The 27,442-nt window shown below is 29.5% G+C and overlaps 2 protein-coding genes across 8 annotated transcripts; both read left to right on the top strand.

The window, feature by feature from the left end:
* The first annotated feature begins 1,847 nt into the window (after nucleotides 1-1,847).
* Nucleotides 1,848-8,129, top strand: PRD3 (putative recombination initiation defects 3). Of its 6 annotated transcripts, none has more exons than XM_090296004.1 (14): nucleotides 1,848-2,079; nucleotides 2,390-2,549; nucleotides 3,300-3,444; nucleotides 3,632-3,766; nucleotides 4,381-4,433; nucleotides 4,530-4,721; nucleotides 4,954-5,016; nucleotides 5,088-5,153; nucleotides 5,225-5,290; nucleotides 5,447-5,496; nucleotides 6,128-6,275; nucleotides 6,481-6,571; nucleotides 7,471-7,634; nucleotides 7,848-8,129. In XM_090296004.1, the coding sequence occupies exons 1-13, from the start codon at nucleotides 2,012-2,014 to the stop codon at nucleotides 7,572-7,574; spliced, it is 1,341 nt and encodes a 446-aa protein (XP_090152130.1). In that variant the 5' UTR covers nucleotides 1,848-2,011; the 3' UTR covers nucleotides 7,575-7,634; nucleotides 7,848-8,129. The 6 variants fall into 6 exon arrangements, with proteins under 6 accessions (XP_090152130.1, XP_068479626.2, XP_090152128.1 ...); XM_068623525.2 differs by having other exon boundaries at nucleotides 7,471-7,704; nucleotides 7,848-8,082; XM_090296002.1 differs by having other exon boundaries at nucleotides 1,879-2,079; nucleotides 3,629-3,766; nucleotides 7,471-7,704; nucleotides 7,848-8,082.
* Nucleotides 8,130-19,967: 11,838 nt separating this feature from the next.
* Nucleotides 19,968-26,057, top strand: TRM15 (GPI-anchored adhesin-like protein, putative (DUF3741)). 2 transcript variants are annotated; one of them, XM_068622056.2, is made up of 9 exons: nucleotides 19,971-20,410; nucleotides 20,504-20,612; nucleotides 20,750-20,989; nucleotides 21,399-21,669; nucleotides 22,006-22,064; nucleotides 22,198-23,854; nucleotides 23,961-24,100; nucleotides 24,243-24,390; nucleotides 24,934-26,057. In XM_068622056.2, exons 4-9 carry the CDS (start codon nucleotides 21,519-21,521, stop codon nucleotides 25,572-25,574), a joined length of 2,796 nt encoding a protein of 931 aa, XP_068478157.2. In that variant the 5' UTR covers nucleotides 19,971-20,410; nucleotides 20,504-20,612; nucleotides 20,750-20,989; nucleotides 21,399-21,518; the 3' UTR covers nucleotides 25,575-26,057. The 2 variants fall into 2 exon arrangements, with proteins under 2 accessions (XP_090152806.1, XP_068478157.2); XM_090296680.1 differs by having other exon boundaries at nucleotides 19,968-20,989.
* Nucleotides 26,058-27,442: the final 1,385 nt, after the last annotated feature.

Below are 27,442 nucleotides of genomic sequence, written 5' to 3'. Positions count from 1 at the left end.
GAGAATAAAATGACGGTTTAGGTAAATTTCCCAAAAAAAAACTTTATTTTTCTTTTTTGCCACCGAACTTTGTTTAACTCACGGATTAATACTAATTTTATTTGCATAACTATAATTATTATTTTAATTAATGGACATTTTGTCACACCAACACGAGATTAGTGAAGGAAAATAATTTAATCTAGAATCACTCATTGCAAACTTGGTCCTTATAATGCTTACATTAAAATGCTTAGTCTATTTTGAAAATATCATTATATTATTATTAAATTACAATTTTTCTTATATAATAATTTTTTTTTCATCTGTAATAACCGACAAAGTATGACTTTTTATAGATGAAGGAAATAAAAGGTAAAGCATAAAAATAAACAGTAAAGACACTGCCATGTGCATTGATTGATAGGTAGAGTTTAATTATTTACATGGAATTGCAACTTATGTTCCAGAAGGTGTGACAGAATATGCGAGGGAATATGACGAGAGGAAGGTACGTAGCAGGCCACACTATCATTTTCTTCCTCACAAGCATCTAACAGAAAACGTCACTACATCATTTATGTTTTAGAATGAATTTGTTTTATATGATTTAAGAGTTGAAGTTAGTAATAGTTTATATATTTTTTTTTTAATACATCAAAATTTATTTATTCTTTAACTTACATATCTGAAACAGTATTATTTTAACATACTTGAGATCAAATGTTATTCACCACTTAGTATTTAGTATGAACTTTCACCTTATCTTAAATTCTTAACAAATATTAATTATTTATATTTTTTTTCTATTTTCTTTTTCTCATTTAAAATTAGGATATATAATTGTGAAGTTCTTCCAAACGATTTCTCCCACTACCTTCTTATTTTTAAAAATCCTAAAAATATTTACTTTAAAATCTATAATTTTGAAATATAAATTTATATTTTGAATTGTATAATTTATAATATAAATTTATATTTTGAATTATATAATTTAAAATATAAATTTTTACTTTGAATTTTACAATCTTGATAGTATACTTTGGAATATAATTTTGTTGTATTATGATACATTTTATTTTGGATTATAGAATCTATAATAAAAAATCATAAATTTTAAATTTTAAAATCTATAATTAAAAAAATTATGAATTTCACTGAAATAAAAAATATAATGAAAAATATAAAATGATTTGGATATTTTTTTAAATATGAGGATGCAGAAAGAAAGAAATGCATGGAGGTGCACGAAGATATCACCATTGCCTACTTTGAAAGGACAGTTTCTTCCTGTACCCCCATAATGTAATGCAAAGACAAAAATATCCTTGTTATTTTTTAAAAATTCCAAAATACACGTAAAACCCACACTATTTTTTTTTTTGGACAATACAATTCGGTAATTTTACAGAATAAGAAATCTGTATTTATTTTTTTGCATTTTGGATTGGGAAATTCATATATCTTCTGGATTGGTGAATCCGGTAATCTTCTGGACTGGTGAATCCGGTAATCTTTCGGATACATCAATCCGTAACAAAAATTAGACTTTCGGATTCAGCAATTCAGAAATCAACAAGTTGCTTTCGAAACACCCATTTATTTGAAAAAAAAACATGAATCACTTCCGGATTGATGAATCTCTAGCAAACTCCTGGATCCCAATATCCGATAATCTAAAAACTCTAGTTTTTTTAAATTAAAGGTGAAGGTCAGTTTTGGGATTTACAAAATTGTGGGGGTGCAGGAAGCAAAACGTAGGGGTGCAGGAAGAAGAAGCCCTTTGAAAGAAGAATGGCCCACGACCCGGCCCGTTTCCATAAAACTTATTCCATTACTATAAATACGACCCCAAACCAAATTCAACCAACGGTCTCTCCGGTCTTCAAATCCCATATTCCCGCCTTTATTTGCAATCCTCCAGTTTCCATCTTATTTCTCTTGCTCTCTCGCAAACTCCAAACGCGTGCCGTTTATGCACATTCCGACGACGATGAACTAGAAGCCGTTTCATATCCGATCCGAAACGAAAATGAAGATCAACAAAGCCTGCGATATCTCCTCCATCTCCGTCTTTCCTCCTCCTCTTCTTCATTCAAGGTCACTCCTCTCGCACTGATTCACACATTTCAATTACAATTCGTTTAATTCAGTGCTTTGCTTCTCTTAGAACGCTCATTTGATTCGTTTGCTCCAAGAGAAGAAGTTTTAGTTCTACATTTAAAGTTTATTCATGAACTTCGTGTTTTCTGCGGCACGCTCTGTTTGGATCTTACGGATTAACGAATCTGGAAACTAACTTAAAATGATTTGTATATCACAACACATATGACGCATTTCAATTCAAATAGTCGTGTTGAACTGTTGATGTTGACGTCTATTGTTTTTCTATCGCCTTTTCTGTATGAAGGAAAGCGAACAACATTTCGAGTGGATTGCAAGTTTCTCACTCTCAGCATCGCACGCAACCATCACAGCAATCGTTTTCTCAGGGACTTTCATCTCAGCACGGATTGCTGTCTCATTTCTCTCAAAATTCTCTCGACGAGGCCGTCACAACTAATGACCCGGTTAGATCTTGTAAACCGACGCAGTTATACTGATACTCTTGATTTTATTAGCAATTTTCTTCGAAACAATTCTTGTAAACTGATATTGATTAGAATTGATTATAATTATAATTTATAAGTTAATCTGAGGTGGAAATAATTGTAATTATTGCTCGAGTTAAAAATAAGCGTGATTGTACCTCTTTTATAAATTGTTCGTGGCTTCACAAAAATCCTATGTCAAACAAGTGGAATCAAAGCATGTTATGCCTAAAAAAAAGCTAATATTGCTGTCAATTAGTTCATGTGCTACTTAGGATACACAGAGTGAATCTATTCCATGGATATCCTTACTTTTATCAATTATATTTGTCACTAGCTTGTGTTAAATTTACGACAAAATTTAAAATGCAATTCCATGAGTATTTTTTGTGTTGTATTCAATTATGATTGGAATTTCAGCTTGACAAATCTATGTAATAAAAATTTGCATTGAAATTAATAGTTTCAGTCTATTAATTTCAGTATAAGTTAATAGACTGAAACTTCAATCGTGATTGAAGAGAATGCTAAAAGCACCCAAAGAATTGCATAATACTAGTTATTAACCGAAAGTTTTCATGGTAAATAGAGAACGTCTTCAAATATCCTTCACCCAATTATGAAATGTCGCAAATAAGCCGAATATATTTTGTTTTTAGACTTTAGGACGTAATTACAAGCGATTGAAGATTCTATTTCAATGTTTATTATATTCTTAATGTACTTTAGAGAGTTGGTTCTCAAGAACAAGAGAACTCTTTGAGGAGGCTTTCTAGCTTGCCCCGACTTACATATTCACGGGAAGAGAGTCAACCCCCTAACTCGAGATCTTCGTCCAATCTGATGCTCAAATGGAATTCTGCAGATCACAAAGGTAAGAGTATTTAATGAAAAATATGGGTTTTTATTTTTCTAGCTTATATTTTTGGCATCCAAGTTAGACATATCTAAGAGTAGTCCGAGTTTCATGATACAAAGGCAGAAAATGAATTAAGTTAGAGTCCTTTTACGCTCGCATATTACTTTACTCAAGATAATAAATCCATTGTTTGATATAGCAGGTCAGTTAAGTGAAGGACTTGAACACCGGATAGGCATAATGGAAACTTCATTGAACAGATTTGGAATGATCTTGGATTCTGTTCAAAGTGACGTTATGCAAGTACACAAAGGAACAAAGGAAATTATTTTGGAGGGTAAGTAACTCATTTTAACTACTGACAATATTCTAAAAGAAGTTTTTGGGAGTTGTGTTTATTCCAATCTAGGAACGTTCTACTAAAATTTTGTATGGCTCTCCTTTGATTCTCTGCTTAAGTTGCATTTTCCCATCATTGTATATTCTTTGAAACACGGATCAACAGAAGGAATTCTCGTTTTGTATACTAAGAACTCTGATTTCTAGCACATTTTTTGTACCTTGAGTGTTTGATCCCAGCTTGCTCAGTCTGGACTTTTATCAGATATGAAAGTTTGCACTCATTTTGAAACAATGATAGCTTGACACCACCATTTTTTCCACTTCATTTAACAATTAGATATATTATTATTTTATTTCAAAATTTTATTTATATTTATTTTTATTAATTACATTTTCATTTAAGAACTGGATATATTATTATTTTATTTCAAAATTTTATTTATATTTATTTTTATTAGTTAAACATAATATTTTATTATTAAGTGGAATTGTAAAGTAAAAGTGAGAGAAAAATAAGAGTGTGAAATGTTCATTTTCTCTGGCTCGGTTTATTACGTAAATTACTTTTGTAACACACTGTACAATTTTAACTCCTTACTTTCCATTCAGTGGAATGCATAAGGCAGAAGTTGATTGCTCAGGATAACTCATTTCAGTTAGTGGTAATAGCCTTATTCGTACCTTGAATTGCATGGTTTCACTAACATCAATGGATATCGAAGTTCAGTAGACTGATCAATAGTCCGGTTTTAAATCAGACTAAAGGACAAGAAGAACTTAAAGCAATGATTGATGGGAACTTGAAATCTTTATCCGAACAAATGAGCCATGTTTCAAAGAAAGAGAATCTACAAGATGTATATTTGGCGGTTTCTCCGTTACCTCAGCTAATTGAAGCCTCTATGCGAAATGTACAAAATGATCTCTGTAACATCAGCAAGGAAATGCAGGCACGTACCATATGGCAATTTATAATGATTTAAACACGCAGATGTATTAAACTTGTAAACTTCTTAGGTTAGGTACAAATACTTTTACGAAGTAAGATTTCTTAGAACCCCTCTTCTCATTTTTACACCGCTACAGGAAAATGCCTCCCCCCAAGCTCTCTTTCTTTTTCTTCTTGTTTATAGTCACTAAATTGCCGTCCAAAAATGATGCCTTGCCAATGAGCACTTGCAGGGAATTTCTTGCAATCTAAAAAGCTTCAACCAAAAGGATATGGCGCAGTCTTTGTCCTCAAAGGTTCTTCATCTCTCTTAATGAACCATTAACATATTCTGCTGATTATTGTAATGATAAATGCAATATTGCAGGGAATTTCTTGCAATCTAAAAAGCTTCAACCAAAAGGATATGGCGCAGCCATCTTTGTCCTCAAAGGTTCTTCTTCTCTCTTAATGAACCATTAACATATTTTGCTGATTATTGCAATGATAAATGCAATATTGCAGGGAATTTCTTGCAACCTAAAAAGCTTCAACCAAAAGGATATGGCGCAGCCGTCTTTGTCCTCAAAGGTTCTTCATCTCTCTTAATGAACCATTAACATATTCTGCTGATTATGAACCTTGTTCGAATTTTTTTCGTTGTGAAAAAATTACTCTGCTGAATCCTGATTATTTTTCTACGGTGAAAAGCGTAGTTTCCCCCCCTGATACATTGTTGGCTTGCAGAATTTAAGCAAGCAGATTATGACACTGAAACAGCGACAGCTTCTTGCTATGTATGTAGTAACTTCACTTACTCTTCTAATAGTGCCTAATCATTTTTTTCTACGTTATTTGTCAATTCCAGCGAGTTTTTATGAAACAAATTTGAAGCGTTGACACGACTTATATTTCATATACTTAATTTTATCATATACTTTTCACTCTCAAACGTGAGGACTAATCCACTGTAGATTGAATTTAATTTTAAGACGAAGTATATTTTACATGAAAATGGTATATTAGTTTCAATTATTTATTGCCTAGCTTTCATAGTTGACGAGTAACACGGGGTTTACTGGATTAAACTGCTGCATTGCTTTTTGGCTGAATGAATTATATGTGAAAATCACCATGACGCTGTAAGAAAGAGAGAGCACAGATATCCATGTACACAATTCATGTGTGTGATTAAGTTTCCTTTTCCAGTTAGAAACACTGATCCAGCAATTGATCCTTCTATATTCATTAATCCAACAATATAAATTTTTTGCTTAATTAATTGAATTCTTACCCGCTGAACGGGTGAAGTCATTTATTTTAATAATTAAGAACGAATGACTCTATTCACGACTGGTTATATCTGACACTTGCAAAAGCATTTGTGACGAAGTGTGACCAAGGACAAGGTATTTTTCTTGACTTCAGAAAAAGTGAGGCCAAGACGAGTATACAGGCAGCTGTAGCTCCAGATGTAGAACGGAGCGACTGGAAGCCAGTAAAAAAGGAACGAGTCACTTTTTCAGATAAAGCATTTGAGAAGGTGCAAAAGAAAAAAGAACCAGAAACTGAGAAGGTATTCTCAAAGAAATTCACTGTTCCCTTTCCCGATCAGAAATTTCATGTCCTTCTATAAGTTGTCGATATGATACGTACAGTGATATAAGATGCACTCAACAGTGACAATTGTCACGTCATTTTTCAGGCAAATGATTTCTTTTTATTAGTTTTATAAATCTTATATGTGCTTTATCAATTGCAAAGTACTGTTTGAATGACAGTGTATAAAGGGAGGTAGAGACTGTGTTATTGTCATTGACTCTGACGAGGAGACTGAAGTAGGATTTTCCTTCTTGGCCAAAGAAAACCCAGGTTGTTGACTAAACTGTAAAAACTACGATAGAACTACCTGATTTTCGTTTTTAATATGGTGTGCTTTGTGGAAAAGAACAAAAGTTAGATGTAGATTTATAGATACTATTCAGTGACAAAAGCCACATAAGATTATAGGTGTTCCTTCGATTATAGGTGAAGTTTTATTTTGATAATCTTGTACATAAAATTTTAAATTAAATATAAAATAAATTATTAAAACATAACGTCAATTATAATAAAGAACAATAATAACACATAATAAGACTGTGAAAAAGCTTTAACGAGAGAGATCTTATCTTATCCTCCTTAGAAGTAAGAAATCATTTAAGTATCATAATACATTAACAACTTGCATATCTTATACAATCATCCAACAACTATTTAAAAAGGTTGTTTAAAAATTCGGATGTTATTTTCTTTAATTATACTGGTTAGATGATATCTTAGTAAAAAAATATGTTTTCATCTTTTTATTTGCTTTTTAAAATAGTTTAGTATTGATTTTTTGTTTATTATAATAGGAAGAAGTCATGGTCTAAAGCATGAATTCTAGGTGTAGATGCAGTTGAGCTATGAAAGCATTACTTAATTGTTTAAGAGAAATATAATAGTATAATATTTGTTTCCCAAATACTACCGAGAGTTGGATACTACATTGAGCTATGAATACAACTGCTATATGATTCTACTTAGCAATTTTTTATGGCTAATTAAAAATCTTATGTTCATCATGGAAATTATATAGTTTATTACTTATTATGATAATGATTTATTGCACGACGTGAATTGATTGATTTGAAATATATAAATTTAATTTAACTTTTTATAAATCTCCTATTATTTGCTATTTGATAGAAATCATAACTGTTTTTAACATACGCTTCCGTGGAGAACAGGAGAGAACCTATTTGGCGAATTGACCAAGGAAGAAGTGGAAGAAACTGAGCGAATTTTGCGGAAAGCAAGGAGGCGGAAGCGGAAAAGTATTGTAATGCAATAAAAGTATTACAATCCTATTTCAATTCTAACTTCCTTCTGTCGTACTACTTCCTGCCACGACGTAAACACCCACGAGTACACTCTACCAAGTTTTAGATTGAATAGCCACTGCTTTCAACTGTTTTATTAATGTATGAAAGAAGGCAAACCTAAATCTACTCTAATATTTATGCAATTTCATAACGCATGGAGCAAAAGCTATCTTTACGATTCAAAAACAGTAATGGAGAGTTAAACCCAATGTCATTTTAATCCCGCTGTTGTTGTTGAGCAGGAGCAGTTTGTTACTTTCAGATGCTGGAGGAAAACCCCTGGGGCTAAAATTTGGATATAACTTGCGAAACTTTTGCTGTTTTTTCTTAATAAAGTGAAGTCTCGACTTAAGAATTAGTATCGATCCTTGTTATACAGGTACTACTCATGTCATGTGTAATTTTAATTAGAGATATTATAAAAAATAAGTACTATACTGTGTATAAGTTTATCATCAGAAATTATTCGTTTTTATCTGTTTTGTTATCCAGTATTAGTAATTTTGTGCAATGCCACATTTCCTCACATAGGAAGTTGTTTGTTCTTTCTATTTTGATTGCAAGATATTCAACTTCACCAAAAGCTTATACGTAAGTTTTTCATTAATTCATGATAGTAATTACACCCCAAAAGAGGAGAAACTATTTGGTGGAGAGTTGACCTTTTTCCGAAGAAAAATGTGTTTTTCCCTTTGTAAGACTGGGTTCTGCTGTCTCAAATTTTTGGGCCTTCGTTTGCCTCTGGTTGGTGGAAAATTCGAAGTGGTAGAGGAATTGGAGTTTAGAATAGAATATTGAGAAATCTAGGGAGGCCATTGATATTTTTTTGTGTGCAGATACTACGGAGTGGAAAGAATGACACCCAGTTTTTCTTAATTAATAAGTGCATTAAGAAGTATATTTTATTTGTCAGGTGAACCCAGAAGCTCCCAACTAAATGATTTTTCTTGTATGTTAACATGAGTGAGAGATTAATATTTGCTATTATTACAACAACAATATTAATAATAAATATCACAGTTCCACATAATCTCATCTCAACACAGTGGACACTGAATTGTACAATTTTCTCACAACATGTTTATACGGATTACGCTTTTCATATAATACCATTTTTATAGAAACAACTCTATGACTTCGTTGCCTTGTACACTGCAAATTATTTGATTGTTGCTGAACAATGAAATAAAACTTGTTAAAGAGGCTTTTAATGCTTTGGTTTTGACATGTGAAGTATGGGACCAGACCAGACAAATTTCTCCCAAGCCTCGTAATTATAATAACATCTCCCGCTGTGGAGGTTTAAGATTTGCTTAAATTGTTTCAAGTAATTCTTCCGTTGAAACATTTCATGACACACTTAGAATTATTTAACAATTTTTTTGAATTATTTCTACAAATAACTATTGTCTAGAAATAAAACTAAAAAATTAATTTATAATCAAGTCTAAATTATATATAATTGATGATTACTTGGATGTTATTAAAATTTCTTCACTAAAGAAAACAATTAAATATGTTATTAAGAAATAATGTGATACATTGGATAACAAAACACATTTTTTTAATAGAAACTTATGTGAGTGCTTCCGTTAGAAATGTGGTTTTCACTTATTTGCAGGCTGTTAGTATGACAAAGAGTTTATAAAGTTTAGGGTACGTGACTGGACTCTACAATAGTATAGTCTCCAACAAACTAGAGATGAGTTTAGTATAACAAACTATTAAAATTTAATTTTTTGTTAAAATAAATATTTATATCTAATGTTTAATCCTGTCGGGCAGAATTATTTTCTATAAAAGATACATGGAAAATAATAATAATAATAATAAAAAATAATAATGATGGGTTTAGGATTTAAGGTTTAGGGTCATCAAGTTTAGATCCAAGTTCAGACCCAACTACTAGATCCATGACAAGAAAGATACAAGAAGATTGGGGACTACATGTTCAAAAATATCATAAACCTAGTGTAGAATTGTAGAGTAAAATTTATTTTCTTGTCAAAGGTAGAATATAAAATTTACTTGTAACTTTTGTTAATTGTAATTAGAATTGGATTTAGGCATCTAAAAACTAACCTAGGTTAAATTACGATTTCTAAAAGACTCCTAATTAACCTAGGTCAGTCATTTAGACATAAACGAGTCATATGAAACACATATTGTCATGCTTGCCTTGTAAACTCATTTTAGGCGCCACTTTCAAACCATTTTCATTTGAATTCTCTCACCTATTTTTTTATTGAATGGTCGGACTTTTAAGCTATATAAATAGGTGTTTGACTCATGAAAATTCAAGATTAATGAATAAGTGAATTACTACCAAGATTGCATGTTTTCTCACTCTCTTGTCTAGCCTCTCTAAAGGAGACACTTTAATCTTTTTCGTCATCTTATCCAAGTGATATGGTCTAATCAATCACTTACTCTACCTATCATGCACCTTCAATAAAATCATAGCTTCATTGAAACCCTCATTATCCATTTCAACCATTAGCTTCTATTAATCCACATCTTAATACTCCAAGGAACCAACTTAAAAATGGAGTCAACACCATAATAAAGGTCAACAATTACTGTTATGTTTTATTCATAATTTCATTCCAGACGGATAAACAAACAAATATTCTTCACAGTATCTCTTCTTTTTAAATTATTAGCTGCTACAACGTTGTTTAGTATAAAATGAGGCATTGTTAATCACCCTTTGATGACCACTTTTTTTGTTGTCTTACTATCGAATTCTAATATAGGCCATTGAGTGTTTTTCATTAAAAAAGACAAATATCCTAGAGTTTGGGGACATGCAGTTGATCAATTATCTTCAGCTATGTAGGTAGGATTTCTACACAAAAAAAGTTGCAATAGTTTTTTCTTACTTCAATTTTGAAAATTAGAATCCATTATTCTGTGCAAAATGCATAGTAGATTCATGTTTCATAACAGTGCGTTACAACTTTACTTTCTCTTTATTTTCCTTGATAGCATATGGAGTGAAAGCACTTTCTAAGACATAAGGTAGAAAAGTGGGGGCATCCAATGCATAAAAAGGCAGTAGTTGGATTGGAGTTAGCCTACCCACTATTATTAGTCAAAAAAAGTAAAGCAAAATAATAGGGTTGGACAAGGAGCAAGTATGAAGTTAACTCCATCACAAGTTTCACATAATGATGTTTTAATAATTGAAAATATGCACAGGACCATAACTTCACCAATCTATTTCTTTCACTAATGTATTTTTTTTTTTATCTCTCAAGTTACTTCTTAGAAATAACTCAAAATCATCATTTTTTTAACTTTTCCAACAAAAAAAAGAAGTAAATTGTTTATATTTTTACCCTTTTTTGCAAAACAAATGCATAGAAATTTTTTAAAATATATTAATCAAAAAGTTAAATTTTTTACACTCTGTTAATATAAAAAAAATATCATATAGTCATCAAATACCAACAAATTGTAATAAATATATTTTTTAAGAAAACTATTGAAAAAACTTGAATTTATCATATATATAATAAGAAGCACTATTAATTTATTGGCTAAAATTATATTAGGAGAGAAAAATAAAATAAAATTCTCATGAATTTAAATTAGTCTACAGACAAGTTAATTTTTTTTTAAATTATACAAATTATTTTATACTTAAACTAATTTTGACTTATAATATTTTTTTCTCCGTATAAACTTCTAAAAAAGTTCTCCAACAAAACCATATATCTACATTTCATAAAACAACTTGAGTTGAACCAGTCCAAAATATAATATCTGAAGATAAAGCTTATATTTGATTATTTGTACAAATATGGATAAGAAAAATGAAAAAAAAAGTACAATTATATACCACCAACGACATCACGCAACTTGTTAGCAACTACCGGTTTAATATCTTTTGGATCGACACAACACGAACCCAAGTACATACAATTGACACTTGATATCAACTTATGTTTTTCATGTAAAAATTTCAATTTTTTAAAATGCACCATCAAAGTAAATATCTATAATCTTCAATTATAAATACACTATTTTCTCTTTTTACTCTTTATAGTCTAATTCCATATAAAAAAATCACAACTTTGATATCCCTATTCCTTATAACCAACCTTGGTCATTTGGATGTAATGCGTTTCAAAAATTGTTTTGCTTGATAGTGAAGATGAGGTGAAAGGTAAAATTAATGGCTCCACATGCCTATTTGCATGTAATGTGGGAAAGGTGGTATGAATGATTACATTAAGGGTAAGTGCTTCCTTTGTTCTTCATGGTCCTCAATTTGTCATGCATCCACCCTACATTCCCCACTCACCTTTCATTACAAACAATTCCTTCATAACAAAGGCAAATAAAAGAGATATACCAAGGAAGATGATATTTTGTGTTGGAGATATCACATCTAATAGAGATAACGACGTTTTATAGTATATAAGTGAATGCAAACATCATCTTATAAGTCAATTTTATAAGATTGAGTTAGGTGTAAAGTCCACTTAGAGTTATTTAAAATATATCATAGTGAGAGTTTGTTGGACTTATAAGGTCATTCACTATCAGACCATCCATAAATATATAGTCACACACACAAATTAACATGTTAGGGTGTGTTGAAGATCACACTTCAACTAGAAATAAGAATATTTCATAGTATATAAATAAGTGCAAATTTTACTTTATAAGTCAATTTTATAATGTTGAGTTAAAATTAAAATTTACTTATTTATTGATATTTAGCATCTTAGTGATTGTTTATAGTTTCCATCAATTATATATGTTTAGTTAACTCAGAATTAGATTCCATGTTTGTGGTCCCAAAGAGTGCACTGAAACCCTTTTATTCTCTCCACACAAAATCAGAATCATATCGATGAATCCAATAGATTTCATAACTTTCATACAAGTGCATGATTAGGAACAATATAAATGACACCAAATTGATTGTTTGCTGCTATGTTTACTATATTATTCCACCCATAATCTTCTTCCTACAAACATAATGTATGTGGTATGAACCCAAGAGCGGTTCAAAGAAAGTGAAAACATATTTTTAGAAAAAAACTATTAGATAATATATCTGATCTCATGTGAATATGTTTAATTTCTTCAATTATAACCTTTAATTTTAAATTTTGTAATTATTCTATGAGTTGCAGCAGTTATATCACTAACTTTATATTATTTACATGGTAGAACAGTTAGAACTGAAAACTAAAATATTCAAAATGAGATATAATGTTGATCTAATAATAACTTAATTTTCTATTTAATGGTATTGTGAAAACCATGGCTCTTTCCGAAATAGACACGAGTTGAAGTGGCATGCATGAAGGTACACACGTTTGCCCTAATAAGGTGCACTGACAATGTGGGTGGGCCCAAATGTTTTCATTCAGTGGGGGCCCAATATGACTATTTTAGGCCCAACTGCTCCTCACATGCTTCATTGGAAAAGCATTGTGATTCCAAAATCAAATTTGGTGCCTCGCAGAAACAATTATGAAAATCAGTGTCGTAGCTACATTCATAGATCGTGCTTCTGCACCTGAAGCATCTTCTGTTCTGCTCAGAGGAAAGAGAAACCAAACTGAAAATTAATGTTTTCCACCATGCATTTTTAAATTCTTATCCAACCAAAATCAACATGTTTTCTTCTTCCTAACTCTTAACCAAACCATGTTGCCACACTGATTTTTATACAGTACTTTGTTGAATACCAGTTACAAAATTTAAAAGTATTTATACTCATTTATTTTGTGTCTTCAAACTCAAAAACCTATACGTTGACATTATTGAAAATTAGTTAGTTTGGTTGATTTAAAATGATATTTTAGAGTATGTTTATATGTTGTGCTTAGCTTAAACCAAACGTACAACTTCAGTTGATTTGGACATAATCATTTGAAAACTAAGAAAAGTACACCAATTAGGTTTTGCTTTCGGCCAAAAATGTATTATCTTGTTTGATTTGGTATTATGTCTAGTGAAACGATAAACGAGCTAAAAAAACAATATATTTGATGAGTTTAACTAAGTAGTGCTTCTTTTAAACTAATTTCTTAAATGAAACTTGTTATACTCAAAGTTTATTTACGAAGAAATAATACGTAGTTTAAAATTATAATTTAATCATAAATTACTATGTATATTAAATTTAATGGTTAAATATATTTTTTCGTATTTGTATTTTTTGTGTGTGAAAGTGATTTTGATCTTTACTTTAAACTTTAGACGGTTTGGTATTTAGTAAGAAAACTATTGAAATAAATTTTTATCAATTTTTTTACATGACAAACAAAATTTCAGTATGAATTAAGATGTTAAAATATTTCATGTTAACTCATTTCATGTTATACTATTATAATATAGTGCAAAACATTAGTAATGACTTACTTCAATAGTTTTTTTACTACAAATATTCAAAATGTTTGAAATTTAAATAAGGAACACTGATTAATTTTACAGGAACGTGAACCTGAAAACATATTTAACCCTACATTTAATAACTTTTATTATAATTATTTCTGTAAATTGTATTGATAATTATTTATGATTGCTTAACCGTGGAAAATGCAACAAGTTTTTTTATACCAACAACCATAATTAATCATGATTATCTCGAGATAAGGTGAAAGTGTGATTATGTGAAGCAATATATTATTTTTTGGTTCATCAAAAGAAGCACAGAAAAGTGATATTGGTTTAATTGTTGGACAATAAATTGCATATCAAACTTACAGATGGTTAGCTGAAAAATATGGACAATAACTTGTGTGTACTAAATACATATTTACCAAACGCATCCAAACATTATTAAATCTTTGATTTGGGTTAAGTTTGATTAAGTTAAAAAATATCAAGCAATTTAATTAATCATTCAACACTCATATCACTATAAAACATTCCATTTCATGTTAATATGAGAGAATTATTTTTCTAATACGATCCACAACTTTAATTTACATTTCACAAAATTTTGAGTAACCTAAATTATAAAAATTTATTTCATTTTCTTCTTTCCTTTTCTCTCTTTTTTTTTACATAAATACATCCAAACACTACTAAAAATCATTAAATTAAAACTAGTTTTAGAGAAAAAAAAAATTAATTGTTATATTGACTAAATTAGATACTATTTTAAAGACTATTTTTTTTATCTAAATTAGTATGTAATTAGCTACCAAATTTTAGGTACCAATTATTTAGATCCTAAAGTTGGTAGCTAAAATCTTTGTAGCTAATTAGATATCAATTTAAATTTTTTTTAGCAATAATAAAAACTAATTTATATATGAATAATTTTTTTAGTTTCTAAAATAATATCGAATTTAGTCAATATAACAACTAATTATTTTTTGTCTCTATAACTAATTCCTACTTAATGATTTTATTGTTTTATTATAGTGAAGACACATAAAAGAGTTAATATCTACTTAGTATCCACCTTAAAATTTATTTGATAGTGTAAGACTAAGGAATAAGAATATCTTAAAAATATATGCTTCTAGAAAATTATTAAATAAAAAATAATTTTAGAGATAAAAAATAATTAGTTATCATATTAACGAAATTCAAAACTATTGTACATCCTACAAAAGTTATTAGTATCTAAACTAATTTCTAAATTAATATCCAAGTAGTTACTCAGGTTGTAGCTTCCATTAACTATCCAAGTTTTTGATTTTAAAATCTAAAATAGTTGATAGTTAAAACTTTAGTAGCTAATTAAATACTAATTTAGAAAAGTAGTTTATAAATTTAAAAATTTAAAAATTATTGTAGGTATCAATAATTTTTTTTTCTCAATTAGTCTATAATCTAGTCAGTATAGTAACTAATTATCTTTGTTCTCTTAAATTAATTTTTATTTAATGATATATATATATATATATATATATAATTATTTAATGACATATATATAATTATTTAATGACTTTTTACATTAGTAGTAGTTCATGAGTAATTTATATTATAAATTTTTAGTTTAGTGTTGATCAAAAGAATTTAAATATTGACTAAAAAAATTAAGAAAAGAAAAAAAATATTGAATTGAAAGATTAATTATCAAGAAAAATGAATATCAAATTGATTTATTTTATTGTATGAGTTCATGACATATATCAGTCAAGATGACAAAAGAAATATAACATTATGTGAAACAACAATGATGAGTGAAAAAGTGAAAAATAATTCAATATATAATAAATGTGTTTATATTTATTATAAATTTTGACTATGTAGTGAATGAACACACTTGAGGGTCAAAAGCAAAATAGTGGAAGATTATTGTACTATAGGATAATTTAGGTAACTATTACATATTTTTATGAATAAAGTATAAATGTACTTAATTAAAGAAAACATATAAAAGATTATAACAAATAAAAAGATATAAGATAAATCACAACAAATCTCTTTACTGTAATTATTGAAAATTTTATATTATTAGCTTTTATTTAATAAATAAGTTTCCATCTTATCTTAAAAGTTATACATATATAAAATTTTATATTTTGAAAAATACAATATTATATTCTCTTATACATTTTAAACATTGATGACGTTTTCTCCCTTTTACAGTTCTTTTGGTGAGTTAATTGTATTAAATAAATCTATTTTATTTATAATTATAAAAATTAATAATGCCTTTAGTTTTATTTTGAGTAAGAGACGTGCAAATGTCATCAATTTAGAAAAAGTGATGACATCTTTCTATTGATAACACAATTTTAGTTACAAAATTTGACCGAATATGAAATAAAATAATTATAAATATAATTTAATCACTTTAATAATAATTTGCTATTATATGAAAAAAAATATTATTAAAAAATCATATAAAAAAAAATATTATTAAAAAATCATATAAAAAAATATTATTAAAGAAAATATAAAAAATAGGAATTTTTTTTTTTCATTAAACCCTTATTATTAAATATTTAATTAAAAAAATAGTTATGATTATAGTCGGTAAAAAATCAAAAAAATCTGTAGTAGGTCAGATAAAAAATGATTGATATATACGATGAAGAAAATGCAAACCAATTAAAAATAATTGTTACTTTTTATAATAATAATTATTATTCTTAATAAATATGGTTGTGTATGGTTCGAAGTCAATCATAAACATTACAATGTAAGTTTGAATTTATCCAATTTATTAATAATTTATTTATCATTGTATAACATTATATTCCGTTTTTAACATTAATGATTTATTTGAAACCGAATAAATGGCCAAATAAGTATACGTTAGTCTAACAAAAATTAGAAAAAATATTTTTATTATTAAATTTTATTTATTATTTCAACGTATTTTTTAATATGAAGAGGAATTTGCTTTTTTATTAAAATTCTGTTTTTTCATATTACAAATATGTCAAACATTATTTTTAAGTGTTGTCATATTATTTTTAGGATATACACTATTTTTCATTTTAAAATAGATTTTCACAAGTTTCTAATAAAATAATAATCACCCTCCTCTAGTTTTTAAAAACAATTTTTTGATAAAGTGTTACTTACTTTACTTTATTTATTAATATATTAGCTATAATTAATTTAAATTTATAAAAATTTAAACATAAATATTAAAATATAAATTATAGATTTTATATAATATAAATTAAATTATATAATTTTGAGAAAATTGCATCTACCTTTTCTTAACCTTTTAAACGACATTAATAATTTTTTTTCATTTTTAAAATAGATATTATCATTTCTTATGCTACTAAAAAAATAGTATAAAATAGTATTTGAATCAAAATCATATTTAAATTAATAAATAGTTAAGAAATTCAATTATATTTTATAAATATTTATTTATTTTAATACTAAAACCATATATTTTATGAGAAAAATTAGAATTGAGTGAAAATATAATATTTTTTAGACATGGTTAATATATAATAATTAAAATTATTTAATCTAAAAAACGTTTAATTTTTTATATTTAAAACTTTAATTTTTAATTTTTAACTAATATGGCATTAGTAACATCTTGAATTAAATACCAATGTAAAATACCATAAATATATATATATTGCATTCTAATATTAAACAAAATATTATCCTTTTTCATATGAGATTTCAAATATATTCATATACAAAATTATTGGTATCTAAAATGATTTTTATTATTAATAAAAAAATTATAAAATGGTTTCTAAATTTGCATCTAACCATCAACTACTTAGGTTTTAGCTACTAATTAACTACTTTATATTTTAAATTAGTCTCTATTATTATTAGCTAAAATTTTGGTAGTTAATAGTTAGATACCAATTTAGAAACTATTTTTTTATATTTTTATTAATAATAGAGACTACTTTATATATCAATCATTTTTTAATTTCTTAACTAATATTTAATTTAGTAAATGTAATGACTAATTATTATTTTTTTCTAAATTTGATTATTATTTAATGATTTTCATACACTAATTAATAATACTAAATTTTTTCAAACTATATAATTCTTAGTAAAACACTAAAACCTATTCCAATTACATCAAACATCTAACAATTTCATATAATGTATCAGTTCATAATACATCTATTCAATCTTTAATAAATCTCAACAAAGTGATAAAGTTATTTCACATTCAGATTTTCAAACGGAGATGACTTTTTTTTTTTTTAAACAATTAGGATAAATAAATAGAAAGAAGAAAAATACAAATTTAGATTTAGATTTTGTAAAAAATCCCACTAATACTTGTTATGTAAGATTATTCCTTACAATAATATTATTTAACTTCTTCAAATTATTAATGTATCTATTATTTCACACACAAAATACTCTTTACTTCCCCATAAAAGTATTTCATATTTTGTTTAAGGATTTGCATCAATAACAGCCTTAAGGGTTATGTCTTAAATAAAGACAATTATAAGATTTGATTCATTAAGCTCAATACTCTCTCAATATAATCAATTATTATAGAAGAAAAAAAATATGAGTTTGTGATAGCAAAAGAGTTCTATATAAGTGTTTTTATTATTATTTTTTTCCTTTTTTTATATTGAGAGGTTTCAAAAGAGGTTGTCTCATTAACTTTTTCATTGTTGGCATCATATGTTAAGATCAACATTGAATTATTTCGTTATTTTGCTTTAAATGTATTGTGTGTTGTTTTAATAAGAGCATTAAATAAATTTGTTTAAAAGGTTTCATTTTATAATAGTCCATGTGGTTTATCTACTTTAAACAACACATTTTGCTTCTTTTTATTATATACTTTTTATTTCTTAAGATATTTGTTGTAGCTTGGAGACCACAACCATACCTGAGTCATCAATCATAATTTATTTAAGACTTATCAAAGGAATGAGATTTTTTTAATGTAATTTTACTTTAAATCATTATTAAACTTTTTAACTATATGTAAAATCCTTGAATTGAATAACTTTAATTGGTAAATTTTCTCAAAAAATAAAAATAAAAATAAAGGTACACAATAAGCATATTAAAAAATAAATATATACATAGTTAATGTTCTTATTCAAGCTTGTACACATGATACTATTATATGGTAACTCTCTTTAGTTAAAATACTTAAACAGTATATACACACAGCATCTCTACGTATTTACATGTATTGTAAGTAAATACTATATATTTAATTTAATATTTTACGTTCTTTGTTTTTTTTTCTTTTCCATTAATTAAAAAAATCATATATTGTGCTACTGTAAGAAACTTGTAGTTAACTTTTTTTTTTCTCTTTTTTTCAAGGATTACAGCTGGAAACTCCAAATACTTAGAAAATAAATGTAACAATTAAATTTTGTAAGATATTTTTTTCACAAAACTGTAACGTTTAAGAATTAATCTAATATTAAGTTATATTTAAAAAAAAATCAATATGATAATATTAATATTAAGTAGTAAAATTCAAGGACTAGTTTATCAGAAAATTTTATGACAGAACATAATTTTCATACAAATATAATTACCATTTGAAAGAAAATGGTTATTTTTCTTGCTTATTTTTGTTTTGAAACTGTGCAAATATAGATAAATAATACATGAACACATGATATGATATGATTACATTAACTGTTATTAATTTATTTTCCTGTGGGAATTGCATAACAGCATTTTGTAACGCCTGAAAAGGCCACGTTTGTGTTGATAAGTGGAGTACACGTTAATTCTCTTACTGTTGCTCTCTGAATTCCATTTTGTATTTGCAGTTTGGTGTGATTTGGATCATGGTGTTCCAAATCCAAATTTTGAAACAGTGGAGAAAAAAAAAACACTGCACATTCACAAAACCTTTTTCTTCCTTAACAACAAAAACTCTTGTGTGGACCCCTCTATCTAGCTATCCTCAACTGTCATGTACTATGACTATTCTTCGTGTCGCCCAACAACATTGTAAAGTGTAAGACTCTCAACTTTCACTTTTTCTCCCATAATCCTAACCTTCACCACCAATTCTCTCTCCTTTCTTTCTTTTCTTTCTTTCTTTCTTTCTTTCACTTTTTCCATGTATTCAATGCCTCCCCAAATCAGAATTATGCCTCGGCAGATCCTGGGTCGGTGCTAGATTAGCATTTTCATCTCTTTGACAGCAAAAAAGAGATGCCCATTAGCAAAAGTTTTTGATTTTTTTGGTGGGAAAATTTGCTGCCAAATGGTATTCCTCTCAGAGAGTGTGGTGTCTGATGAACAAATTTCAGTTTGGTTCTTTTGAGGGAATGAGTTGTTGGTGGGATTGAGATTGAGAGAGGGTGGTGAGTTTTGATACTTTTTGAGGTGAAAGTTTGCAGAGAGAATTGTGTGGAGGTGTTTTGTGCTAGAGGTGGGTAAGGATTTAATGGAATTTTGGATGTTTCATAGGCTGTTATTTGAGTAGATAAATTGTTGGAGGACATAAATGGGCCATTTATTGCAGGCATAGAATCAGTTGTGCAGAAGTAACGAGTCTTGTGGTGAATTGGTGATTTTTGGAGTGTTTAAGGATATGCTCTCTCTTTTTGTGTGTGCCTGAAGGTTTTGGTGTGGTATGATTAATTATCAAACTTTTTCCTCACGTTTGATCATTGACTATGTTTTTTATTGGAAGAAAGCAGAATCAATGAGCTGTGATTCTTTGAGTCGTTGTCAATTGTAAAAGCTTAAGCCTTGTAAGTTATCTCAGGTGGCCTTTTCTCTGTGGAGAGGAGCAAATAACTGGGGTTTTAAGCTTTCTCCGTGGAACTTCAGAATTCGGACAGTTAAGGTCTGTGAGAACAGAGCATTGATACCTTCTCCTCCAAAGGAAGCCAAAACTTCGTGAACTTCACTCAAATGGGAAACTTGGAGGACTGAAATAGGGATTCCCAAATTCTTTGTCTTTTGCTCCTTCACTATATTGAGTCAACAAGGCTCAGAAAATGAGGTACTTGTCCGAACCAAACTCATTTTACATGTGATTATTCATTTTTTGCTACATGACATAGACTAATAACTACTTTAGTTGCTTAACCTACCAAATTTTTTGCCCTTACATTTCCTAACTCGTTAGCCATTAAATCTCATTTTCCTATGACTATTCAGTTTTGTCTTTTGTGCCCCAGGGATTGATGATTTTGATGATCACTGTGTGGCAAGTTTAATGCAACTAGGTTATCTGCATAAGTTGATTTAACAAAAAGTGTTGGCATGAATAGTTAGCTTGATGTGTATATATATCTAATGCATCATTTATAACATTGTTAGGGTGTTGTATGTGTGAACTATGTGGTTTTGGGGTCATCATAGGTATTTTGTTGGCTTTTAAATGCATCTGTTTACTTTGTTGCTGTCAGGTTGGGCAATCTTACCTATGAATTTTTTTGAATGACTGTGGCTACCTAAGGCCAAGATCTTAACACCCTTCAAGGGAAAGGAAAAAGAGGAATCAAGGAACACGATTCTGCCCAATCATCATGGCAAAGAAGTCCCAAAGACGCCCTGTGCGGTTTGAGAAAGATAAATCAGGCTGCATGTGGGGTTTTATTAGTATGTTTGATTTTCGCCATGGTCATTCCACTAGGAAGATGATTGCAGACAAGAGGCGAAGCAGCAAACATGCTGTTGGTAAGAACTGTTCTTAGCATCTAGATTGGTACAAAATTGAATATCATGCTCATTTCACGTGCATAAATATGTATATGATATTTTCACTGAAGACTTTTTATACGCTAAATAAATAACAAAATCAGTATATACTGAGGAATTGTGCAGGGACTGATATATGCATGTCAAGCAATTTTCTGTAATGGTGTCAAGTTTTGAAATCTTTCATAATCATAAAAAATGCTTTTCCTGTCTAATATCTATGATGATTGTGGGATAATTTGAGTAGCAACTTCACTGGTTTAACAGAAAAATTAATATTAGTTATTGAATTTCATTTTTTTTTTCCTGTTCCAGGGGCCATAAAGACCAAGTTTGAGATGAACAATTTGGATGAAGTTTGTCAAAGCAGTCCTGTAAGTTTGTCCCTGCTTATGCCATTCTTGCATTTGAAAAGTTTACAAAAATTTTGGTCATCAGTAAATTATGGTAATCTGCTTAGAGGATGCCTGTGCATTTACTGATATTACTGTTTTGTGAATCTTACAGGATAGGGGAGAGAGTAGAAGACCATCAATTGTGACAGCTGCTAGTAAGCCTAGCGTGAAGAAACTCATTGAAGAAGAGATGTTCATTGACCAGAACAAAAGGAAGGATAGAGAGAGTGCTCAAATAGAATCAAAGGAATCCAAATTAAGGCGTGATGTCCTTTTGAAGTTAGATTCCAAAAGGAAAAACAAATTTTACAAGAAAAACTGTGATAAGGACACCAATGATTTAAATTTGGATACGACCTTGAAATCTGAAATCACACATAATAAGCACGCAAGGAAGCAATCTAGAGATAATCTTGATCTGGATAGGATGCTTGCAGAGTTTTGTCATCTAAAAGATGTTTGTTCAATGAAGCAAGACAATGGTGTAGAAGTAGAAGTAGATGCACAATCAAAGCTAGCTATTTCTGAAAATGCAAAAGAAGCAATTTGTGAATTTGTGAATCAGATGGTATTAAATGGCAAAGATCCGGCTGAAGCCAGAAAATTCCTTTGCTCCCATCAACTTGTGGAAGCTATGGAGCTTATAAGTTCAGATAAGGAATTGTTTCTTTCACTTCTTGAAAATCCAAATTCACTTTTGTTGAAATGTGTTCAAGAGTTTAGGAATTCTCAGGGAACAAATGAAAAAGAATGTGGTTCTGTAGCTGGTTCCAACTTCTCTGAAAAAGATCATGGCAACCTGAAACAAAATAGGGATCTAGTCAACCACAAGAAGCATAACTTTTTCAGAAAAAAGGAGAAGTCTCATTCAAAAAGTTCATCAAATGAAAATGGAAACACTAATTTGTCAAGTATTGTTATTCTGAAGCCTGGGCAGATGGGCTTGCAAAATTCTGAAACTGGAAACAACCTTGCCTCGTATCAAGATTCTTATGATGTTGTCAAATACAATGGTCCTTCTGTGAGAGGTAGTTCACATTTTTCCCTCACAGAGATAAAAAAGAAATTAAAGCATGCTATGGGAAGGGAGAGACATGGAAACGCTGAAGGGGTCTCAAAAAGACACCCTGCTGCTGAATCTCAAAACAGGAGGCCTAGCAGCAAAGTCATTGGCAAAGACAATGTTGGAATGAGATCTCCTAATAAAGATCACTTCTTCATTGAAAAAATTGGAAGACCTACCAGTGGTGTTATGAAAGGAGAAAAGACTAGTACTACTAAAGATTTTGAATTGACAGGGGAACATGAAAATGGTAGTTATCCAAAACAAAGGGTTTCTAACTTATATATTGAGGCTAAGAAACATCTATGTGAAATTGTAGGTAATGGAGATGAGAAAATAGACTTGTCTAGTAAGCAGATTTCTCGAACCCTTGGGAAAATACTATCTCTTCCTGAGTACAACTTTTCTCCCCTTGGCAGTCCTAGAAGGGATTGGGAGCATCATTCAGTCACTGCTCAGAAAAGATTTCCCACTTCAGATAAAATTTGGGTGGCTAATAAGGATAGTGTGTCTCCCAAACAAGAATCCTCTGTTGGTCATTTGGATCAAGAAATAGACAATTCAGAGAAGCAGTCAATAATTTGTGATGAAATCTCTAATAACGAAGTACAAGAAATTAAGTCAGACTCAAATTTTGCAGAAGACCACACTCATCTTGATGAAACACAAAAACTTTGTCCTGTTAGAGATGAGATAGTTATTGGAGGTATCATGTACAAAATATATGATACAAGTGATAGATTCTATGATAAACTTTGTTGTATGTTCCTTTAAATATTGTGTTGCTTATCCTTTTATTAATTTCTGTGCAGGTGATGTAGAATCTGCACAAGAGGTGGATGTTTTGGAATCTTCCTCACAACCAGTTGACCTCAGTGCAGGAAAGGAAGACCAAAACTATGGTCTCTCCGAAATTTCTGATTGTGCAAGATGCTCTCAATATTCAAAGCAGGTAATATTTTTGTCTGCATTTTAGTTTTACACAAATCAATGATTTTGGATAAATTGATTATTATGCCAGATGTATGTTGTCGAAATAAGGACTGGTTAAGATTTGTTTAGCTGTGTAGTTCTGTCATTTGTTCTTTCCACAGGATGTAAAAGAAGAATACAAACCAACATCTCCACTGTCGTCCCCACCTCACTCTTCCACCACCAAAGAAAGTGTTACAGATGTATCTGGGCGGCCAAGTCCCGTATCTGTTCTTGACACACCGTTCTTCGAAGATGATGTTCAGCCTGGTAAGCATTCTTGCAATAAAGCCATGAAAGGCTTTATGACACAGTTCTTAAATAGTTAAGCTCTCTTTCTGAAAGCCTAGTAAGCATTCCTGCAATAAAGCCATGAAGGTCTTTATGACACTGTTCTTAAATAGTTAAGCTCTATTCCTAAAAGCCTAGTAACCATTCCTGAAATAAAGTCATGAAAGACCTTTATGACATTGTTCTTAAATAGTTAAACTCTCTTTCTAAAAGCTACACATTAAAAAACTTGTTTCCAATGTTTCTACTTTCTGCTGCTCTAACTATTACTGAACACAAATAAAAATATAAAGTTGCATGCTAGCTACTGGGGAGGGAGCTCTAAATCATGCTTATCTTGAAATTGCTTAAGAAATTAATGGTTTTCAATTGTATATTATTTACCTTTCTTGTCCTCGGAGAAAATAAGAAAGTTAGAATCATATCAAGGGACAAATCAACACAATATGTAGTAATGTAACTTATCTTTTTTGTTTGCCATATTAATTTTAATCTCACGTCACATTCATTCATAACTTTCAGTTGAAGTACCAGTCCGACCACTGCAATTTGGAGAGCAGTCCTCTTCACCTTTGAATGAAATCAATAGAGAAAAGTATTCTCCTAAGGAAAATGAATGGATATATGATTACATCAAAGCAGTTCTGCAAACTTCTGGATTGACTATAGACCAATTGTCAATGAAATGCCTTTCCTCAGACAAGATCCTAGGTCCTTCCTTGTTTGATGAGGTAGAGTTCTTACCAAACCAGCTTTGCCATGATCAGAAGCTCATTTATGACTGTGTCAATAAAGTTCTTATGGAGGTTTGTCGTGATTACTTCGTGGTCTCACCTTGTGTGTCATTCATAAAACCTGGCTTAAGGCCTTCTCCAAATATGATGAAGGTTATTTTCAAAGTCTGGGAAGGAGTATGTTGGCATTTCATTCCCTTGCCCCCACCCCGTACCTTAGACAAAATCATTAAAAAAGATATGGATAAAAATGGGACATGGATGGACCTTAGAGTTGAAGCTGAAACCATTGGTTTTGAAATGGAAGAAGCCATTCTCGCAGAACTGATGGAAGATACAATACTAAGCTGTGTAAGCAAAACTTCAGAAGGTGATTTTTCTCAGCTTCAGTTTGAATATAAGGACAATGAAAACACCAAAAGTGTGTAAAAGGCAACTTACTACTTTTGTTCATTTATCACCTCTTAAATTCCTCTATGAAAAGTGAAAGGGATGTAAAGAATACTTGAGTCTTGTAGGATTTTTCTAAGCATATTTGACAGCTTAACATTTCTCTTTGGTCACGCCTGACTTCTCCAGTGTTTACATGGTAAGGATACTTAAATAAGGGACCACAACTTACAATAAGTAAAGAAGAAGCCAGTTGCAACAGCTTCTTGCTGAAGTACAAACAATGATTGTCTTGTTTACAATGGCAAAAGCTAACAGTTTGATTCTGTGTGTGCTTCACTTCACTCACTAAGGACAAATGGTATTTAGTTGTAGATTTTGTAGTAGAGTTTGATATGTTGATCATACTAGCTAGGTGTGCTTGATATCATTATCATCCTTACTTTGTATATTTGTTTTTTCTTCCTTAATCTATATATTGTATGTACAAGTTTGGAAATAATGAAGAGTGAGTTCAACTTATTGAAGTTTCCAAGGGAAGAAGAAAGAAGAGACAACTAGGGGAGAAGAAAGAGGAGACATGAAACTGTGACGTTAATCCCATTAGGAAATTCCAAATTGCTTTATTGAAGCTAAAGAACACGCCAACAATTACTTGATACATTTTTAATTTTTTAAGTATCAGTTTGGTTGGTAATAACTAGTATATTGCACTTTCTTTCCCTTTTTTTTTAATTAGCACTTGTACATGTAATCTCAATGCTTTATGTTAAGGCAAAAGTTCAACACCTTACAATTTTGATTAAGTGTTTAAACCAACAAAACATGTAGCTATGTCTAATAAGATGAAGATCAGGTCATATTAGTCATATTAGTGCATCATCTATCACACGATAAGAGAGTGAAGAGATTGTTGATCAACCACAAAGTTTGTCAGTTGAAGATTGAAGAGCAGAAGAAGAAAGAGCATTAAACATATCTTTCACTTCATTGATTAGTATTAAAATAAAGAAAAAGAAAAAATAGGATAAATTCATTGTATCTAATGAACACATACAATTATGTTTATATAGAGAAAAAACATGCAAGAAAATATGGGTCAAGCTCATTATATAAATAAAAATATCTAACAATATCTACCAATATCTTAAAATATCTAACATAAATATTTAAAACTTTCCCTCAAGTTGGTACATATAAATTGTATATTCCCAGCTTGTTACAAATATAATCAATCAGAAGTCCTAGTAAGGATTTAGTAAAAATATTTGTTAATTGATCATTTGAATTGACAAATTTTGTCTTGATATCTCTCGATACAATATTTTCTCGAATAAAATGACAATCAATCTTAATATGTTTGATCCTTTCATGAAAAATAGATTTGAACAAATATGAAGAGCATCATGATTATCACATATAAATATCATTTGTTGGACATCTCCAAATAATTGCAATTCTTTAAGTAGTTGTTAAAGCCAAATAAGCTCACAAGTAGTTAAGGTCATAACTCTATATTATGCTTTTGTGCTAAATCTCGCTACAAAACTTTTGTTTCTTGTTCTTCCAAGAGATCAAATTATCACCTATAAAGCTCTGATACAATGTGGATCTGCCATTTTCACACAACGAATGCATGAACAACGCGATGTAGGATACACATATATGGAGCAGACACGACCTTGTTCTTGGGCGCGTCAAAGATGATACATTCCACCTCATTGGACACATCTTTCACACAAAAATCATACAAAATCTCACACGATGTTGAGTAGCACTGAGCTCATTGAGTTACAGTGCAATGCAATGCCAACCATTTTGAACAAGTCTGAAAAGTTGAGATTGCAGGCAACATTAATAATGGAGGAATAGTAGATTGATTTTAAATTTAATATTTTTTATTCAAT

Source organism: Phaseolus vulgaris, chromosome 10 (assembly GCF_051622355.1).
Source record: "Phaseolus vulgaris cultivar YP4 chromosome 10, ASM5162235v1, whole genome shotgun sequence".
Classification (NCBI taxonomy): domain Eukaryota; kingdom Viridiplantae; phylum Streptophyta; class Magnoliopsida; order Fabales; family Fabaceae; genus Phaseolus; species Phaseolus vulgaris.
The sequence above is the reverse complement of the archived record's forward strand: the minus strand, read 5'-3'. Positions and strand labels throughout refer to the sequence as shown.

Excerpts from the sequence above, each read along its gene's own strand:
- PRD3 (XM_090296002.1), top strand. The coding sequence starts at position 2,012 with ATGAAGATCAACAAAGCCTGCGATATCTCCTCCATCTCCGTCTTTCCT. Across the intron at positions 3,445-3,628 it reads GAATTCTGCAGATCACAAAG|CAGGTCAGTTAAGTGAAGGA; the intron begins GTAAGAGTATTT and ends TGTTTGATATAG. Across the intron at positions 5,017-5,087 it reads CGCAGTCTTTGTCCTCAAAG|GGAATTTCTTGCAATCTAAA; the intron begins GTTCTTCATCTC and ends GCAATATTGCAG.
- TRM15 (XM_090296680.1), top strand. The coding sequence starts at position 21,519 with ATGGCAAAGAAGTCCCAAAGACGCCCTGTGCGGTTTGAGAAAGATAAA. Across the intron at positions 23,855-23,960 it reads AGATGAGATAGTTATTGGAG|GTGATGTAGAATCTGCACAA; the intron begins GTATCATGTACA and ends ATTTCTGTGCAG. Across the intron at positions 24,391-24,933 it reads CGAAGATGATGTTCAGCCTG|TTGAAGTACCAGTCCGACCA; the intron begins GTAAGCATTCTT and ends CATAACTTTCAG.